Below are 21952 nucleotides of genomic sequence, written 5' to 3'. Positions count from 1 at the left end.
GCCGCCGGTCCTGCTCACTGACAGTCAAACACATACCCCTAAACCCGAACAACAGCCATCTTCCCGCCACTTACACAATATTAAATAAAAATGTCACAACACACAAGTCTGAACCACTTGGGTATTCACTTCAGTCAAAACGTACTTATTTCAGTCAGTCATTTCTAATTCAATTTAAAACTGTTTGGTTGCTACTGTGATCTATTCCTGCTGGCTAGCATTAAGTTAGTTAGCTAGCTTTCCAGCTAGCCAACCTTAGCTGCCATATGCTAAAATATTGCAGATATTTCTGGGAGTTACAACACTCTCAATTCCACATTCTAACCGTATGTTTATAAACCAACTTAAAATGTTGCATAGGAAAAAACATACTCACTCATATTCATTTGGATGTCGCTGAGGTCTCTGCAATTGCTTCTTCAGCTTCTCCTGTCCTTCCTCCTCACCGCAAAAAAGCCCGCGCGACAATCATATATCCCTGAGGGGAGCCTCTGCGCATGCGCAGGCGCATGCGCAGAGGCTCCCCTCAGGGATATATGATTGTCGCTCGGCTCCCCGTGAGATGTACACAGCTGTGTTGCGTTGGAGATAATCAAGCTGCATATGTGGTTTCAACAGGTATCCATTTTAAGAAGACCATACTTAAATCAACTAGGTTTAAACAGCTAACTCAGATATATCAATTAAATTGGGTAAAGATGCATTCATTAGATTCAACAACTCAGAGTTCACTTTTTTGAGTGTAGGGCGCCAGATCTGGAGGCGCTGCGCTGACAGCTCTGGGAGAAAAAATAAATGTTTTGACCATTGGTGCTCATCCTAATTTTCGGCCTTGATGTAACAACATTCATAATTAAGTAAATGTAACACCCTTTTCATCCCGGTTACACTTTTCATTTGCCCTGTACGATGGGCGCTGCAAGTGATGAAAATGGGGGATGTTGGCTTATCTGGAAACCGCAGCTCACAGCCAAAGTGCGCGTGAGCGAGGGAGAAAGGGAGGGTGCACTGGAACCGGCGCTGTTGTTATTAGCATCTGGTGCTAGCTGCTCTAACGGAAGAAGAAGATATTTCTACAATGATGTGGAGGGAGAGTCCTCTCCAGTCAGACTGAGAGGCTGATAACTAAGCTCAGTGAGGTAAAGGACTCTGAGTGTTTAGATAGTTCACTTTAGTCCAAGTTATCTCAGTGGGTCTCAAACGTTTTGATCACAATTTATGTAAACACATATTTCCAAGGCACTCTTTTATAATTATTGGGATAAAACAGGTTTGAAATCATTCCATTGTATACTATAGGACAGTAAACCAGACATATCGTTTTAAACTGGAGATAAAAAATATGCATAAATAAAATAGTAAAATAAGATATGAATGAACAACAAAAATAAAATGCGTTACATGTAGGCTATTTGTTATTTAATTATTAAAATGTAAACCGATCTTTTTCATATGGGTGTTTAGAGTTGTACCCCCTAGATCTAGTCTCTAGTAATTCTGCGTGTGCACCAGATTGAAGCATTTTACTTCAAAATGTTCAAACATTTCTTCCCGGTATGCCTGAGAAGGCAGATATGCTTGTTTTTCTCAACAAGAACTGTTTTTAAAAGTTGGATTGTTGCACTGTTGTAGCTTCAGTGGTTCTCATGTTACAGTTACATAGCAGTGAATATAAACAGACTGATTAATGTGAATATTACTTTAAACTAACCTGTGTAAAAGTTTCTCGAATAAATGTAATTTTTTTGGTGGAAGAAGCATGTATCATTTTTTTACCCTGCCCCTCAAAGAATCGGAACCGTTAAGAACCGGAATCGAAAAGTAGAATCGGAATCGGAGTCGTGGAAATTCAAACGATACCCAACCCTAATCATGGATGTGTTGCTTTCTTTGGGCTTGTTTTCATAGACCTGGTTGCTTATTTCTCTGAAATCTGGCAACAGAGTGGGCAGCGCGCAGTGTCTAATAGTTAGCAGTAAGCTAACGAGAGGCTACGTTCAGCTGGTGACTCGGGAGTCGGGACAGAGAAAATGTCAGGAGTTTGGAAGTATTATAACATTGAAAGCGAAGGCAGTGTAACAGCCAGATGCAATGTTTGCAAGACAGAGGTTCCGCGTGGTGGATAGAACAGGGCTACGTTCAACACGACCAATCTAATACGCTACCTGAGAAACAAACACCAACAACAACACGGCGAGTACACAGCGGCCACTCAGGTAACGGCACTGAAACAACCAACACTTTCAGAGACTTTTAAAAGGAAAGAGAAACTGCCCCAGAACAGTGAAAAGGCCAACACAATAACAGCCAATAACAGCCAAGAATTCATCGCGTTGGATGACCAGCCGTTATCTGTTACCTTTTTTTTCTCTTAATGCATTGCATAAAGATCGGATCGGGAAAAATCGGTATCGGCAGATTGTCAAAATCAAATGATCGGAATCGGATCGGGAGCAAAAAAAGGTGATCGGGACATCCCTAATTAGCACGCAATGCGTCATTTAGCCAGGGAGCAGGAGGGGACTGACGAGCCTGCCGAGATGTGAGAGGACAAAGAGAGTCCAGAGAGGATGAGAGAGTAGAGAGGAGAGTTTCTGCAGCAGAGTTTGGAGGCAGAAGTTGGAACGAGTCAGAGGAAGGGAGGGCTGAGAGCACCGATGAGGCAATGGTAGAGGGGGAGAGGGAATGAAGGTTACGGCGGACAGGTGCAGGATGAGAAGAGATTAGTTCGTTATGTTTGGAAAGGGGTAGAGAGAATGAAATGAAGAAGTGATCGGATGTGTGGAGCGGGTTTACAGAGAGGTTAGAAGTAGTGCAGTTCCTTGAGAATATGAGTTCAAGGACATTGCCAGCTTTATGAGTTGGTGGGGATGGAGACAGTGAGAAAGCAAAGGTGGTTAACAGAGATGTTAGTTCGTCTATCTTCCCTGTCTGGAGGTTGAAGTCTCCGAGAAGTACAGCGGGAGGACCAGTTTCAGGGATGTGTGAGAGGAGATTATCTAATTCCTCCAAGAAGTCCCCCAAGGCGCCTGGTGGACGGTAGAGAACAACACTGGTTAATTGTATAGGATGGGTTACTGTGACGGCATGGAATTCAAAGGTGGAAGGAGTGAAGTTAGGTAGCTTGAAGAGGGAAAAGCTCCATTTGGGAGAGAGCAGGAGACCAGTGCCACCTCCTCTGCCAGTGGGTCTGGGTGTATGTGAGAAGGAATATGCTGTGGAGAGAGCTGCTGGGGTGGATGTGTTGGATGGAGTAATCCAGGTCTCAGTGAGAGCAAGGAAATCAAGGGACTGCAGGGAGGCGTAGACAGAGATGAAGTCAGCCTTAGGAACAGCTGACTGGCAGTTCCACAGGCCCCCTGAAACTAGATGTTGGATGTCAGTGCATGTGGGATAGACGAGAGCAGGCCGGTTATAGCGATTAAGAGATACACGGGGCCAGTGATAATTGCGAGAAGACACATGAACATGAATGGAGAAAATACACATGATTATAGCATGAGGGGCTAGAAAACTAAATAAAATAAAATAAAACACCAGCGGTACTTAGCTCAATCAGAGGAGGATTTTCCTCCTCTTTGCCACCCTCGTGACTCCCGCAGGACTCCAATGTCTTTGTCAGTCTTCGGCTGTCTGACGCTGAAGCTGATGCGCCAGGAAAGAGCTTCACTTCTTCTTATATCCGTTAGCGCAGCTAGCACCAGGTGCTAATAACAAGAGCGCCGGTACCTCGCTCACTCGCACTTTGGCTGTGAGCTGCGGGCGCCAGATAAGCCAACAAACCCCACTTGCATCACTTACAGCGCCCATCGTACAGGGCAAATGAAACGTGTAACCGGGGTGTTGTTACATTTACTTAATTATGAATGTTGTTACATCAAGGCCGAAAATTAGGATGAGCACCAATGGTCAAAACATTTATTTTTTCTCCCAGAGCTGTCAGCGCAGCGCCTCCAGATCTGGCGCCCTACACTCAAAAAAGTGAACTCTGAGTTGTTGAATCTAATGAATGCATCTTTACCCAATTTAATTGATATATCTGAGTTAGCTGTTTAAACCTAGTTGATTTAAGTATGGTCTTCTTAAAATGGATACCTGTTGAAACCACATATGCAGCTTGATTATCTCCAACGCAACACAGCTGTGTACATCTCACGGGGAGCCGAGCGACAATCATATATCCCTGAGGGGAGCCTCTGCGCATGCGCAGGCGCATGCGCAGAGGCTCCCCTCAGGGATATATGATTGTCGCGCGGGCTTTTTTGCGGTGAGGAGGAAGGACAGGAGAAGCTGAAGAAGCAATTGCAGAGACCTCAGCGACATCCAAATGAATATGAGTGAGTATGTTTTTCCTATGCAACATTTTAAGTTGGTTTATAAACATACGGTTAGAATGTGGAATTGAGAGTGTTGTAACTCCCAGAAATATCTGCAATATTTTAGCATATGGCAGCTAAGGTTGGCTAGCTGGAAAGCTAGCTAACTAACTTAATGCTAGCCAGCAGGAATAGATCACAGTAGCAACCAAACAGTTTTAAATTGAATTAGAAATGACTGACTGAAATAAGTACGTTTTGACTGAAGTGAATACCCAAGTGGTTCAGACTTGTGTGTTGTGACATTTTTATTTAATATTGTGTAAGTGGCGGGAAGATGGCTGTTGTTCGGGTTTAGGGGTATGTGTTTGACTGTCAGTGAGCAGGACCGGCGGCAACTGAGCTGCCTGTGGCGGGGGAAGACAGAAGCTTGCAGATAAAGAACAGACTGTGTGATGGCAGTTATTTTATGCACCACTAATGTTACAGTGTGAGGACTAGCTTGCTAACGGTAAAGCAGCTAGTGGTTGGGTGAGTGAGAGAGGGAGCTGGGCTCAGTGATGCAAATTAGTCGCTTTTTTAACACTGATTTGGGTGACTTGTGTAATTTGTGGAGAACCGAAGAGTTTTCGTGTGGGGGGGGGGGGGGGGGGGGGGGGGTGTTGGAGTCCGTCAGTCCGACTGATGGACAACTTCTCACTTCAAAAAAGAAGAAGAAATCAAATCTAGACCGCAAAATAATTAAACCAGCGAGTTCCTGTTTTTCCTGGCCAATGATAGGTTCCTTAAACACAACACGTGCGTAACGTGTCTTCACGTGGTATATGTCTGAAAGGAGTTCTGGCGGAGAGCACCGGAACGCCGCTCCGGCTCTTCAAATATTGCAGTACCCATAAGGAGCCGTACACACCGCAGTGTTTGCGTGGCTGTGTCTTTAGTTGTAAGCACAGTGGCGATCTGTTGTTATTAGCATCTGGTTAGCTAGCTATGCTAACGAATTTAAAGAGCTTTTCTACAACCAGGTGGAAGAGAGCTCTCTCCTGAGAGGCTCAAATAACCTCAGCTCAGTGAGGTTAAGGCACACCTTGATATGATCATTATAGTTATTAATGAGACATTAGAGACTAAATGAAAAACAGATATAAAATACTATATGACGGTAACAAAAAAGTTGTTAAAAATAACAAGATTAGAGTTTAAAAAGGGGAGTGATTTGTAAAATATCCAAAAAGAAAAATCTGCCTACAGTTCTGTTTTATATGGGTGTTGAAAGATGTATCCATAGATCTCTTCGTTTTGCTCTCAAAGTGCACCAGATTGATGCTTTTAACTTCAATATTTAATTAAAAATCTTCCCGGGGGAACACGCCCCCTAGAGGTCTGATGACAGACAGTAATAGATGACATTATGGGGGGGGGGGGGACAATGTGGACCTCTGTCGCCTGTCAGCGCAACTTACATGATGCTGTTTAAAACATAATAATAAAGGGCGGTGCCGGCAGTCAGCAAACCGAGCCGGCCGATCTCTGAATTTTAGAAAAGCGTTTTAGCCAATCAAAATGAAATATGCGGGACGCACCTAAAGTCGTGAAAAAATTCTGTGCAGTCCCTCGCAAAGCGGTACATCTGGTCACCCTAGCTCCTGTGAATGACAATATATTGCAAAGACTGACTGACAATTCATGTGCTGGTGGTAACACATTTTTAAAAACTATATGCTGTTTTACCATTTAGTAAATATTTGAGTGAAAGTAGCCAGACCTGTACCAAACCCAGATGTTCGCATGTATTGAATTATAATCCATGTTCATATACACAAAAAGAGTGCTTGTTCTACTTTCTAGTTAAAAAAATCATTTAACCATGTCTGATACATTTTTAATTACAGGAGGTGTCCTTATGAAGAAACATTCCAAAGATTGAACGGTGGACGTTCTACATAATATGGCTCCTCATTAGCAGTAAGTACAATGGTCATCTTACTATTTAATGCATGGGTGTTTAACATTTAAAAAAAGGATCAAGGTTTATCTTAGATTAACACTAAAGTGGTTACAGTAAAGTTGGTAACTCGTATATCTATACTCTGTCATTTTTTGTTTAATATTTTTGTTTGTTTCATTTTCAGTTACATGTGGAAGTGTAAAGACTGTGCTGCAGAGGAAACCTCAAGATTTCAGCTATTGAAGCACTACAGGTTAAAACATGGCCACTTTGGCCGCAGACACCCTTATCCATGCACATATTCTAAATGCCCATGCACATTTAAAACTTGGAATGCCCTTCGAAGTCATCTATCCAGATCACATTTTGATCAAACATCACAAAAATCTGTAAATGTAACAACATTTACCTGCCATCATTGTTCTTGTAGTGGCATTGTCTCATTGAGAGAGTTTTTCGTTCATGTTAACAACCATCTCAAAAGGCACGAAACCATCTGTTGTGTGTTTGAAAGTTGTTCCTTTTCAACAAATATTTACGGAACATATCAATCACACAAGAACAGAAAGCACAATACACATACACTGAACAATTTCAAAGCTGGAATTGTGGGAAATGGAAGGGCAGATTCATTGAGTTGTACATTGGGAGATACATGCTTGACAGAGAGTGATGAGATACTTCACAATGATGAACTTGAGGTTGGTGCATTGGTCCAAACGTCAGAGAACTTGCATAAAGTTATAGAACAGAAACTGGCATTTATTTTATTAAAACTTGAACTGTTTCCATGTACCAGGCTCTGCCATTGATGAGCTGCTAAATGAGTTGCACTATTTGATTAGTTCTTCTCTGGTGCCAGTATCCAACAACATTCTAGCTGGTTTCTTCAGTAACCATAACTTGCAAGTTGACCAATTGCTCATTAATGAGTTGGGCTGTACACTTTGTACGTCCAACCCTCTGTCAAAAGCGTTACAAAAGGAAGGACCCTTAGCCACTGCTTTTAAGAGGAAGCAATACTACAAGGATCATTTCAATATTGTTGATCCAGTTCAGTACATACTTGATGCAAAGACTAAAAGAAGTTTTCAGTATGTCCCTTTGCTAAAGGTTTTACATCAGCTACTTAATCAAAATGATGTGCTTAGCAAGGTTGTTGAAAAGAGAAGAGAGCAACAGGTAGTGAGTGACCACCTTCACTATAAATCTTTTGAAGATGGCCAGTACTTCAAGAACAATGATTTTCTGTCAGGGGGGGAACTGAGAATCTCGATCTGTCTATACGTAGATGACTTTGAAGTGTGCAACCCACTCGGTACTTCACGTAAAACACACAAACTCTGTGCTGTCTATTGGATTTTGGGAAATTTGCCTCCTGGCAGCCATTCCTCTTTGACCTCAATATACCTGGCTCTTTTATGTAGAAGTGATGACGTGAAGACCTTTGGCTATTGCAAAGTATTTGAACCATTACTCCAAGACTTTGTTACATTGGAGCGGCAGGGTGTTTTTGTCTCACAACTGGGTACATTTGTGAAAGGGACACTTCAGTGTGTAGTGTCAGACAACCTTGCAGCACATGGAATAGCTGGATTTGTGGAAAGTTTCTCAGGCCCATATGCCTGTAGGTTTTGTACAGCTCAGCGAGCTGAAACTCAGGTTAAAGAAGTGAAATCGGGTGCATTTACCCCAAGAAACAAGGAGCTTCATCAAGTCCATATTAATACTGCACAGGCAAAAGGAGGTAGCTTTTGGTGTAAAAAAAGCGTGTATTTTCACAGAAAGACTTGCCCATTTCAGTGTCACATCAGGGTATCCTCCTGATGTTGTCCATGATCTTTTTGAGGGCATAGTCCCAGTAGAGCTTGCACTGTGCCTTGGTGTGCTTATTTCCAAAAAGTTTTTTACGCTTGAAAACCTCAACAAGAGCATCAAAAACTTTCCATACAAGTGGGGGGACAAAAAAAACCGACCTCATTTGGTCCCAGTTAATTTTGTCCGAAACAAAAGAATTGGTGGCAACGCGCACGAAAATTGGTGTTTATTGAGGTTATTGCCGTTTATGATTGGGCAGTTGATCCCTGAAGACGAACCAGCTTGGAAAGTGATTCTAGACTTGAAACATATTGTAGAGCTTGTTGTTGCACCTATCCACTGTGAGGAGTCTGTGGCATATTTAGAGTTTAAAATCTCAGAGCACAGACAGAGATACCAAGAAGTATTTCCAGATCAGCGACTCTTGCCAAAACATCACTTTTTGGAACATTACCCGGAAATGATTAAGCTGTTCGGCCCCATTGTGATGTTTTGGACTATGCGTTTTGAGGCCAAGCACAGTTATTTCAAACAGGTTGTAAGACACACAAAGTGTTTCAAGAACATTACACTGTCTCTGGCAAATAAGCACCAGCTGATGATTGGCTATCACATGCACACAAGGAGTAATGAGAGGTCAGCCTTTGACGTGTCAAACGTCTCAACAATTCCATTAGATATCCTGAAAGAAGACATAGCACTTCAACTAAGTCAGAAATACACTAACCTCACAACAGTCACGCTAGCACACATTGTCTCTAGCAATGGCATTGAATATAGAATTGGAATGCTTCTTGTGCTGGATCAGTAGGTGGACTGCCTGAATTTGCAGAAATACTTCAAATGTGTATATTGAAAAACACATTGATCTTTATATGCAGAAAATTGTCTTCATGGTACAGGGAGCACTACGGAGCATTTGAGCTCCAGTCATCTTCAGCCAGAGAGATTGTGTTGGCAGAGTTAAGTGAACTGACTGACAACTATCCCCTGAGTGACTACAAGTGTGGAACCCTCCGAATGGTCACCCTTAAAAGATACATACACATGTCAGGTAATTATCCTTTAATTTTTATTTGACTTTGACTGAATGTCTTCATGGGATTGTGGGTAAAATAAGACACAGAATATCAATTAAAAACATCTGGGGTTTGGAGTCAGAAACAAGTGATGTTAGGTTTACAGAAATAATAAAACACAACTCTACACGGATGCTGGCGTACCCTAACTAAATCTATGCATGCTAGTTAATCAAGTCAAGTTGCATTTTGTAACATTTGCAATATACATTTGAAACTGCCGACAATTCAAATCAGTCTGCAGTTTAATTGAACTACCAAAAATGATAATGCTGCCTTAATGTTTACTTTGGCTTTATTACTACACACGTGCAAGAATCATTCAAATATAAATATTTACACAACACATAATTAAATATGTTACTAAAGTTTAAAGAATACTTCCATCACACTAACCCAGTGCTTTCAATGCCTATGATACCTCTACTGATGATGACTGGATCTGCCTCGAATTGTATTACCTGCTGTTTAAAAAATATATATCTTCTTCTGTCTTTTCTTTAGAGTAACCTCTTGACAAGTATGGCCACTTCTGCAGTGCTTTGCATCATTCTAGGAGAAAATGACTCTGCAAAAGTAACCCTGCCTTTGGGAATACCAAGCTCTGTTGAAGAACTTCAAAGTGAGATTAAGAGACAATGTGAGGTGTTTGGAGACTTTAGACTGCAATACAAGGACCTTGATTTTGATGAGTTTATAAACCTTACCTCCACCTCAGACATTCAAAATAAGGGGAAAATCAAAGTAATTTACCCCCCAAGTGCTTTATCTACAAGCAGTCCTGGCTTCTCTGCACGGACATCCTGCCAGGATGAGATCAATTGAATCTCATCTGTGGACACTGATCTTCCCTCATCTTCTGATTCTTCGTCAACATCATCCCTCAGAAGTGCGCCATGGCCAAACGCCTTTCCTGTGCCGGAGTTTGTCTATGATGTTGAGATCCAACTCCAGCGTGCCAATAGTGACTTTCAAAGTAATGGTACCCTCTTCAGTCCTAATCCAAGAATGAAGTCAGATATTCTTGAAACTTTGGCATCACAGATTGTGAAATATAAAGCATATCCCTCAAGTGCTGAATTTGATTCGGTAGCTGAAGCACTTGTGAAAAAGCACCCATGTTTAAGGGAGCAAGGCTCTGTTACTGGCTTTTATGGTTGGAAGATCAGTTTGAAATTCAAGATGGGAAACTACCGCACTAAGCTGCGCAACATTGGATGTTCAGAGCTGACTGTCAATTCTTTAAAGCGTCAACAGGATGATCAACGCACATCTCGCAATCAAGTGAAGAAACCTAAAAGAGCGGAGGTTAACTACTATCCAGACTATCCAACAGGACAAACCAAACAGAGCCTAGAGGAAGAGAGGCTGGCACTACTGTCCGAGGCACATAAGAACAATAACCAACAGGTGGTGAAGGATAAAATGGAGAGGACATTTGCCTATAGGCGTCATGAGGTGATTGAAGACAAGCCATTCATTGCCGAATTCAAAAGAAGGTGGCCGGCTCTCTTTTCTGAGCGTGAGGTCAGTCATATATTTTGTTGATAACTTAATTATTATATTTGACAAGGGGGTTCAATTTAAAAAAACATTTTACCAATAGTGAATATTGTTTATCATAAATCAATTTGAACGTTCCTTGTACATGTGATGCAGTTTGCCAGAAAACATTAGGGCAAATGCGTCCAAAGTCTGGCCACATGCACTTATGTTTGTCATTGGAACCTGACTACAGAATCATACTAAGAAATTAACCTAACTTTCATGTTAAATGATAGCTTTGAGAAAAATTATTATTCTATATTTTCATTATTTTATCATTCTTACAATGCTTTGACAAAAAATCATCAGGAAGTTAAAAAAAAATGTCATGGCTGAATTATTCCATTAACTATTACTGTGGTGCTGCAGCCAACGAGAAAATGTGTTGATTTTATGATTTGATCTGTGTTTGTCTTAAATGTTTGTAGGTGGAAGCCGAGTTTGCTCGCATCACCACTGTCCCACTGAGATCGAAGTTCATGCAGCAGCTAGATCACCACTCCTCCAAGCTGTTAAGGATTTTCCAGAAAAAAGGGGGTGCCGCTGGGCAGAAAATAAGGAATATCATGGCAGAATACGACAAGGTGTGTTATCTCACAAATGCCTGGTTATTAGAATATTTGTTTTGTTTAAATTCATTTTATTGTATTTATTGTGCAGTTGTATTACTTAAGCATGCAGTAAAATATTGGAGACATGTGGCTGATGGAAGACATTTTAAGTCATGTTCACACAAAGTTTAAAATATACTTGATCACGTCATTTTCAAAATGAAAATGAATAAATTAATTGTATTTTCATCTAAATAGATATGCATATTTGTGTACCTTTTCTGTGGAATGTAGTAATACATAGTGTTTCATGAATGCAAATTCACATCAGTTAGTCTTTAAAGCAGAAGTTTGGCTTTTTTGAATTGCAATAATTTGATTTACTGTGCTGTAGATGGTAGTGAAAACATGATTATACTGAAACATATTTCTAAGATTATCATAATGCTTAGTTCCCAGTTAAATAAATACAGTGTCTTGGATTATAACATAAATACTTTTAAAGTACAACTCACTACCTAGTAATAACCAAACACTTGCATTCCAGGTGCTTCTTGTGGTATGAGAACTTGTACTCCAGTTGAATGCACATTCGGCCCTTCATAATAAAATGCACTTAGACACTGCCTGTAAATGTAAAAAATGGTATGAAGTTGCATGTAAAAAATATAGTTAGCTTGTGCATTGATGCATCTAGTGTTAAATGCTGCACAATGTAAAAATACTATTCCCCCACTTACACATTTCCTTTGTTACAGAATGACGCCATCGAGACAAGGAGAGCCTGCGTTATAAAAGCACTAATTGTGTACCTTAATGAAGACCCCGAAAGCCTGATTAGAGAGTACCTCGTAAGTATTTGTGCCTCTGCTTTCCACCATCCGGAAACAAAAAAAGTGATTTATTTCGTACTTTTTTGAGCTGGTTTTAAACAAACTAATGGCACCACAGGTTTGAAAGAGCAATCGGAAAATAATCCATATGCATGCATAGTAAAATTCCCTTTTTCAAACAAACTATCAACAGCAGTTTGTCGACCGTTGCTTGAAACTGTTGAGTTTCTCAAATTTTGAAGTTTTGCAAAACCATTTTCATATCCATGGTTAACTAAATACCCACAAGCCCCTAGCAGATACCGTCAACAACTAGAAAAGCTACACCCAATGTAGCCTGCAGGAATACTTATCTGGGAGCTGTATATGTTACTTTGAAAAAGTGTTGCTTTTTTCCCTTGTGTGTGCAAGTCTGGCTGATGGTCTATTTTTTCTGCCTTTTAGGATGTTGAGACTGACCAGTGTGTAGATGAGATGGTCTTGGGAATCTTCGCCATAAAGAAGGAAGGTGCAGAGCCAACAGATTCCCTCGCAGATGTGGGGATTGTAATTGAAGGTGTGGAAGTGCTGAACGATCTTCAAAACATTGCGAACGCACTGGCAATTTTATTTGGACTCACAAAAAACTTGAGATGCACGTTTGAGGTTCTTCAAAAAATCCTGATGGAAATGGATGTTCGCCACCTGTCAACAAAGGCTCAAGTGCTGAAAAACAAACTGTTTGAATGAACTATTTGAACACTACAAATGGAACGCTTTGAAACGTCACATTGGAAATCTTGGAGCAGGGGTTTTATCCAAATATTTCGGAGGGAATTTTATCTATGGAACTGAATGTTACTGAATAGGAATGTTACAAATGATTCATGTCGGACAGTTTGTACGTACAAGTTGCAGTTTGGGCTATGTGGTTAAAACATGGTGCTCTTTTGAAAATTGTTGTTGCTTGCTAAATGTTGTGCAACTTTTTCTATTAAGGTGATGGCAAACTAATTCTGTATATTTACCAAGTCAATAATATACCACCGTATCCAGCTAAGAGCAACATTAGCATGGAAATGTCTGTTCTGACAAGTGTGTTTCTAATATTTACTGATCTTTTAGCTCTGTTTTGGTCTCAATACTGTTGAAGGTTATCTCGCTCCTCGGCTGCTGGATGTTTAGTTTTCCTCTCCAGCTTGTTGCTAATGTTGGGGGCCAGGTGCTTCGTCTCCCGCTTAATGATAAACGTGGAGGGAATTGAGTGTATCAGAGCTGGCTTGCCGAATTTTTTGGGATTTAATGTGAAGAATTAGACGACACCAAACAGAAAATATGCTATAAAACCAAAACAATAATCTAGAAAACTATGGTTTCCGGTTTTCATTATCTCCATAGCAACAGTTGATGACAAGAGACATTTATAAACGTTTTACACATTTTGTAGTTTACTTTTCTATTTTTGTGACGATTTACATGCGATGTTTAGTTGCAGTTTGGGCTATATGTGGTTAAAAGATGGTGCTCTTTTGAACATTTTTGTTGCTAGCTAAATGTTGTGCAACTTCAACCTTTTGTGTTTGTTGATAAGACATGATACAAAGAAGTCTTTAAGAGTTTCCATGATTTTAAACCTGGTTGCCTATGGTTATATCACGTTTGATGTGAAATAAATGTATTTTTTTCACTGAACAAAAGTCAGTTAATTTTAATTTACTTAACTACACTTCGTGGAATTTGTTGACATAGTCTGGTTTAGTAAGTGAACTTAAAATGACTTCCATTATAGCAATGAATAACAGTTAAGTAACACGGAATGCAGTATTTTCCAAAATGATTTAAGTTGGAACTACACATTAAAGTTAAGTTGATCTTACTAAATACAGTTGAGTATAGCAGATCTTACTTTTAAGTAAAATGAATATAGGTGAGTTAAGTTGGCATTATATAATCTCTTTATGTTGGCATTAATAAAAAAATCAAGTATGTCTAAAGAAACTGCACTGTTGATGTAATATTGCTCAGTTAAGTTAGCTGGACACAGAGCTATTAATTAAATCCAGGGTGACCGGGTATTGTTGAAGTTAATTAACACGGTCGTGTTGGCTGAACATAAGTTAGTTATATTCTTCTTACTAGTGTTATTTAATTATAACCTACTCAACTCAGTTTCGTGGAATTTGTTGACATAACTTTATTAAGTAAGTCCAAGAAATTATTTTTTTGAGTGTAGGCGAACATTTATAATGCCAGTGCGACGGGCCGGCCCTGGTCTCAGGTTACACTGTAGGAAATGTAGATACAACGCTACATTTCCCGCCCCGCTGCAGTCATGCAGTAGGCTACGGAGAGCGGCGAGAAACATTTCCTCAGGCATCGAAAAGCGTAACCGAAATTCACATTTCTAAATGATGCCGTTGGAATCGAAATGTTGGAACCGGTTCCGAACCGGAACCGGTTCTCAGTACCCAACCCTATACATGATGTTGTGTAATTTTAAACCAAAACTAAGTCCTCAGGGTGACTTTAAGACGTGAACATGGTCATTTTTGTTTTGTAACATTAAATAAAAAAAATATATTTTATAAAAAAAAAAAAAATCCCGATCCCCGGGACATCTCTAGTTCTAATAGAACCATCCTTAGGGCAGCAGAGCGGAAACGGTGGAAATCCAAACACCATGACGACCTCCTAACCTATCAGGCTCTCCTCTCCTCTTTCTCTGCTTCAAAAGGTTGATGATATTCGCTCTTCTTTTTCTGACTCACCTTTACACACCACTGGGTCACCAGACCATCCTTTCACCCACACACTGACCTCCTTTTCCCCTCTCTCTCCAAGTGAGGTTCTTACCCTCATTACCTCTGCCCGCCCTATCACCTGTGCTCTGGACCCTATCCCCTCAAACCTCCTTCAGACTATCGCTCCTGATATTCTACCGTTTCTCACCCATTTCATCAACACTTCTCTAACTTCTGGTCACTTTCCAAACACCCTCAAGGAGGCAAGAGTAAACCCTCTCCTAAAGAAACCCACTCTCAACCCGTCTGATGTTATAAACTACAGGCCTGTCTCTCTACTCCCGTTCCTGTCTGAAACACTTGAACGCGCTGTCTTTAAACAACTCTCCATCAGAACAACTTTCTGGATCCGCACCAGTCTGGTTTCAAGGCAGGTCACTCCACAGAAACTGCCCTCCTTGCTGTCTCTGAGGAACTGCACACTGCTAAAGCAGCATCCCTCTCCTCTGTCATCATCCTTTTGGACCTGTCTGCTGCATTCGACACGGTGAATCATCAGCTCCTCCTTCGCACTCTCCAAGAACTTGGAGTTTCAGGCTCTGCACTTTCCCTCCTCACCTCATACCTCAAAGACCGTACCTACAGGGTAACTTGGAGAGGTTCCGAGTCCAACCCTTGTCAATTAACTACAGGGGTCCCTCAGGGCTCTGTTATTGGTCCCCTCCTCTTCTCCCTGAACACAAACTCGCTCGGATCAGTCATTAGCCCGCATGGTTTTTCATACCACTGCTACGCTGACGACACCCAATTAAATTCTGTCATTTCCCCGCTCAGAGACCCAGGTCGTCGCACGCATCTCTGATTGTCTAGCTGACATCTCTCAGTGGATGTCTTCTCATCACCTCAAGCTCAAACTTGACAAGACTGAACTGCTTTTCCTTCCGGGAAAAGATTGTCCCACTCTTGACCTGACTATCAACATCGGCACCTCTGTTGTTTCCCCGACTCAGACTGCAAGGAATCTGGGTTTGATCCTAGATAACAAACTGTCCTTTACTGCAAACATAGCTGCTACAACCCGTTGCTGCAGATACACGCTTTACAACATCAGGATACGTCCCCAGCTGACCCAGAAAACAATGCAGGTTCTGGTCCAGGCTCTCGTCATCTCACGCCTAGACTACTGCAACTCCCTCCTGGCTGGTCTACCTGCATGTGCCATCTGACCTCTGCAGCTCATCTAGAATGCAGCGGCTCGTCTGGTCTTCAACCTTCCAACATTTTCCCACACCACTCCGCTCCTCCGCTCCCTTCACTGGCTTCCGGTAACTGCTAGAATCCACTTCAAGACACTGGTACTTGCGTACCATGCTGCGAATGGATCTGGCCCTTCCTACATGCAGGACATGGTTAAACTGTACACCCCAGCGCGTGCACTACGCTCTGCATCAGCCAAACGACTCGCTGCACCCTCGCTGCGAGGGGGACTCAAGTTCCCATCAGCAAAAACACGTGGGTTTGCTATCCTGGCTCCAAAATGGTGGAATGAGCTCCCCATTGACATCAGGACAGCAGAAAGCTTACACACCTTCCGGTGCAGACTGAAAACTCATCTCTTTCGACTCCACTTCGAGCGATAGAATTACTAACAAAGAACTGCTAACAGAGCACTTATATACTAATAAAGGACTGGCTTATCTATAGCCAGTTGAGTAGCACTTGAAATGCTTGGCTCTATGAAACCTGATGTACTTATATGATTCTGTTTTCTTCAAGGTTGTGTCTTCCTGGTCGAATGTACTTATTGTAAGTCGCTTTGGATAAAAGCGTCAGCGAAATGTAATGTAATGTAAAAGAAGAAGATGTTTCTACAACAAAGGCTGATCACTACAGCTCAGTGAGGTAAAGGACTCAGTGTTTAGACTTTAGTCTAAGTTATCTCAGTGGATCTCAAATATTTTGCTCACAATTTATGTAAACAAATATTTCCAAGGTACTCCTTTATAATTATTGGGATAAACAGGTTTGAAATAATTTCAATGTATACTATAGGACAGTAAACCAAAAATATTGTTTAAAACTGGAGAAATAAAAATGTGCATTACTAAATAAATGTTAACTAGGTAAAATAAGATATGAATTAACAACAACGACAAAATAAGTTACATTTAATTGTTATTGGCTATGGTAGGTTATTGGTTATGTTCACATACTTATTTGATTATTAAAATGTAAACCGATCTTTTTCATATGGGTGTTTTAGAGTTGTACCCCCAGAGTCTCTAGTCTGTGCTCAAAGTGCAACAGATTGAAGCATTTTACTTTAAAATGTTCAAACATTTCTTCCTGGAGGATGTGATGTTCACACCCCAATTCAAACATGTTCATACAATACTGAATACATTTGAAGCCTTTTTGATGTATATTACCTATGTCAATACGTTTCTGTTTTTGTAGTGTATTTGTCTTCTGTAGAGATGTTTCATTTATTCTCTCCCCCCCCACCCTATATTCTATGTGACACAAGTCACGCAGTCAACTCAATTATTTCATTAATTGGAAGAAAACAAAAGCTGGTAACACTAGTTTTCTCTGTCAAATGTTCTCTGCTCTTCTTTGGCTGAGAATAAATGACTCCATTATAAAACTGGCTCAGTAAGTCACACCGTCCCTTGTGAGCTATGGCATGTCTCCAAAACTAAGACATTACTGGATTACAAAGCCTTACTAGAGAATGCAAGTCTGGGAGATGTCTACGGAAACGCTACAGTTGATCCACTGGATGTTGGAATATTGCAGAAAATGGACTCTGTGGCACACAAAAGTGTATGATCCATACACGTTAGGTTGATAAGGATAATTGCCACATATTAAAACAATGTCAGCAACTGCCGTTTTTAGGACACGCAAACGTTTCAGACCTTAACAAGTTGGGTTTTTTCACTGACATATTTTAAGTTGCAGAACCAATAGTGAACATTTGGTAAGCTTGTTATTAAACAAATAATTATTAATAATGTATTTCAGACATAAAACCAAAACTCATCCCTAAAACAATTTACTTACCCGAAAGTGCTAAAATGCTACCTCATTTCCTGGTTTAGGACTCATTCTTGCACCACTCTTAGAGCCTGGGCTTGGAAAACCAGAGGTTCGCCCGTTCAAGTCCCTGAATGGACACCGTGAGGTGTCCATTCGACAGGTGCCGGTTCACCTACTGGGAACCTCTGGGGTGCCCTTGAGCAAAGCATCGGACCCCCATACTGCTCTCTGGGCAAGGTATATAAAATGGCTGCTCTTATTACTAGGTTGGGTTAAAAGTCTGAATTTTGCTGTGTGTTTGGTTCTGTGTATATACTTGAGAAGATTAAAGCTTGATTTAATTTGAATCGTTCATTTCCATGTATAAAAGGAGGGAAAAGAATATGTGTGTTTGTATTCCTTTTTAAGGTGAGCAATTAATGTAATTAAATATAATGTATTCATACTGCATAATCAGGGGTGCACATAACTTCCTCAGTGAGGTACTCAGATGAGTACCTGGAGTCAGTGTTTGGTACTCCAACTTCTGGCTCCACTCAAAGTTATTTGATGAAGCCCTCTGTATCGCGAACTTCGACGGGGGGGGGGATGTGTGCTAGTGGAGTACTTCAGGAAAGTCGACGGACGTTCTCCAGTGATGGGGGGTCGGTCGGTCTGTTCCGTTGGACAGACCGACGTTAACAGCAGCCCTGTCTGTGCACACGGAGACCGACTCTGTCGTCCGGTGATCTAACCGCCTTCTGGAAAAGCTTCACAAGTATGTCAGTACGCAAATGCGACGGTAGCATGCGTACCAGTTATGTGCACCCCTGTGCATAATACAACGTGGTACCTAATGGAAGGGTATAAAGACATGAGTTTTATGCTGTCATTCCACACTACCTGTCTTTGATGGGTAAATCCACTGCTAATAAGAGTCCACCAGCTTCATTTCAAATGAACCATACCTGCAGCCTGCTGGCCCCTATATCCCTCTCATCAAAGAGGGTTTTATACTGGCCTTTCTGCTGGCTGGGCTGGAGCCGCAGACAAGATGTGTGTGGGTGAAACAAGCACCGGGGTAGAGGCTACATCTTCTCCCAAGCAGAAAGAAAAAGACACCAGAAGCAGAGGTTTCCACATGAGAGAAGAAGGGGGGCTTTGTCTTTGTGTGAGTCCATTTGTTCAACGGCTCTCCTCATTAATGTCACTCAATGAGAGGGTCCTGGTTGGCTGGCTGCAGCTCCCCCTTCCACTGGCTCTAGTGCTGCTACTCTAACACTGAAAACCACAGTGTGACCCTGCAGCAGTGCTGAGATCAGTGAGGCAGGACATGTCTATGAAAAGCTTTACAGAGCTAAGGATGACCACTGGCACTAGTTCTCTCTGCACACTGAATCCACGTGATGCAAGAAATAAAACAGCCACTAGTGTTGTCAGAACTGCAGTAGAAATCTGTTCATTCCAAACACATTTTCTGTTGTCCCCCTCAGCGACAGGATTTGATTAGTTGTGCGGCATGAAGGCATCTACATGACCTCTTTCACGCTTCCCAAATGTTGCCATCGAGTTGATATTCAGTATTGGTTCTCCTGACGTCCCTTCTAGGATTTGACCAAATGAACACATAGCATATTTGCTTTGAGTTTAATCCCACTACATATCCTAAAGTTTGGATAAAAGCATCAGCTATAATAAAAACAAAACAAAAAATGTGATGTCTTCAACGTTCACTGGTTTATCTCCATTAAAAACAGGTCATAAAAGTATGCAAACCTTCCAAAAGACTGCCAACAACCCAAGCCTACACACACAAACAGCTCCAAGGTGTGTTAGCTATTATGAGGCCCAATTCCAAACAAATCCCTTCACCCTGTCCCAATTCCACTCTTTTTAGAGCGTTTGCATGGAGGTCCGCCACATTAACAGGTTGCAAACCAACTAATGTGTGTAAAGGTCCTTACACACAAGCCGAGTTTTGGCGACGATAGTTGTCGGGCCGTCTATGAGCGTTGTGTCGCACTACTCAGATTGGTGTGTCTTGGTGTGTACTGCACCGTTGTGTCTTTGCGGCCGTGCCGACACCTTCCACCGCCAATTCGACATGTTGAATCGGGAGGCTGACGGCTAAAGAAATCACTCTGATTGGCTGTTCAGCTTAGCGCATCAGTGCATGAGAAGCGAAACGGAAGTGAGGGACCCAAACAAACTTTTTTTTTTATTTCATTTAACTCCAGCTCTCGACACAGGTTCGAGAAAGCCCCATGAGCTTCTCGCTGTGGAGTGAAAATGGAACGCACACGCTATTTGTCGTTTGTTTATATCACGCAGTCTGTTGCACCCATCCGGTTGTTGCCTCCTTTGAATGACGAATACACACTACGGATGCCTGCTGGTAAGGAGAGTTATTGCCACTCACGCATGCGCAGTTCGTATGTGCAGCTTGGCCGTCGGCTGAAGTCTTTGCGGTGTGTTCCAGTGCGAAACATGGCCAAGACGCAGGAGACGTGAGGAGAAGTGAGGAGCAGTGAGGCGACGTTCCGTCGGGACGTGTTCTTTGGTGTCAGTTTGGTGTGTAATGACCTTTAGGCTTAGGGTTCTCACTCCCCACATTAGTTGGTTGCATACCCACATTAGTTGGTTGCATACCAACCAAGGGAGTTATAAGACCCTCCAACAGCGAGTCTGTATCGGCCCCGACTCAACCAGCTGCCCTAACTGACCAGATGCAAGGCTGTAAGTGTCCTTAATGTGAACAAATAGTTCCATGCAAACATTTACAAGCAGACATTAAGGTTACATTGTGGTTTTTTTACCTATAGGATCGGATAAACCTTTCTCTAGAAAATGATAGATGTGTGCATTTCATTGTTAGGTTTTGTATATTTCCCAGAACCATTGCAAAAACTCTCTATAACATCAGATCTAGAAACAAGAAAAGGTTTAGATGTTTTAGTCCGAGAGATGTTGATTTGCACCTGTGGTTGAAAACAATTTCAACCACAGGTAGAAATGATATAACCCTCCCACCGTTGTCAGTCCTGCTGCAACAAGACACACTCTCTCTGAAGGCAGGGAAAGTCCTGCTGGTTTTCTGCTCTAATGAGATTGTCCGAAGACAACTGCAGGGCCTGTTTAACCTTCAGCCACCCTCCACTTCACAGCTTCTGGCTGCACAGCCGAGCTATCTGCAGCTGGAGTGTATTGTTGTGAATGTCCTTGAGTCAATTTCATGTTTATTTGAGTAATAAATGCAAAGGCTGCCCTTCCTCACCACCCGAAACAACTCGCGCAAGAGAGAAATATCAAAGCTTTGTTCAAATATGCACGATATGGTGAATACAAAACCTTTGTTGTTTTCGTGCTTCCACACTGTCACTAACAATGCTGCTCAAACTGCCAGCTTTCACTTAAACAAGTGGCAGAGTAGCAACAAAACTGCTACAGTAACACAACCTTCACTGTAAAACCTCAACTACCAAAGTGACAACAGCCTTCTCTGTGTGATAAAACATTCAGCAATCAATCGCACTGTGTCCTTGGGGGGGCAAAACAAGTGGATTTGAGATGTGCTCATGCATTACAAACACATCAAATTAAACTGTGACATGTCTACAGTTCCCTGTGTTTCCGCTCAAGGAAACGGAAGGTTTTTTACCAAAACTCAAAATGTTCTCTGTGTACCTTTATTTGTGTTCTATTGTGTGTATGCTGTAATACATTAACCATTCTTCGTGTCTGGAAATTGATACATCCAAACCACCAAATCACCGTATTGAGACAGCAAAGACACTTTCAGAATAGGTGACAACACACCTCTTTATAGCATACATATTGAAATTGCTCTTACCTTGGGCTGAGCACGTCTAGGAAAGGCAACTTTAGGATCGATCTGAAGAAAGGAAAGCAAATAACGATAAATCAGCAAATGAAGACACAGAGAAAATTAGCGAAGGACAGCAATAGTCCAGAGAACAAGATAATGTATGTATAACCAGCATGTATAACCCTTCAAATGTGCATCATATCAAATTGCCTGCGTACACAGAAGAGATTTACAGGAACTGTTCAGTATTGTGTTAGCGTACCGTTTGGTCTTGCTTATTGAAGCTAATGTGAGGCAA

At 41.5% G+C, this 21952-nt stretch overlaps 1 protein-coding gene across 4 annotated transcripts in view; it reads right to left on the bottom strand.

The window, feature by feature from the left end:
- Positions 1–21952, bottom strand: part of LOC117457617 (RNA-binding protein Musashi homolog 2-like) — a 245990-nt gene that overhangs the window by 212940 nt on the left and 11098 nt on the right. For all 4 annotated transcript variants that reach the window (XM_034097776.2, XM_034097777.2, XM_034097778.2 and 1 more), the window contains exon 5: positions 21679–21720. In XM_034097776.2, the coding sequence (XP_033953667.1) occupies positions 21679–21720 (42 nt within the window). The remainder of the gene's footprint in view (positions 1–21678; positions 21721–21952) is intronic.

The sequence above is a fragment of the Pseudochaenichthys georgianus genome, chromosome 13 (assembly GCF_902827115.2).
Source record: "Pseudochaenichthys georgianus chromosome 13, fPseGeo1.2, whole genome shotgun sequence".
Classification (NCBI taxonomy): Eukaryota; Metazoa; Chordata; class Actinopteri; order Perciformes; family Channichthyidae; genus Pseudochaenichthys; species Pseudochaenichthys georgianus.
Note: the sequence above shows the minus strand (reverse complement) of the source record. Positions and strands in the feature narration are given on the sequence as shown.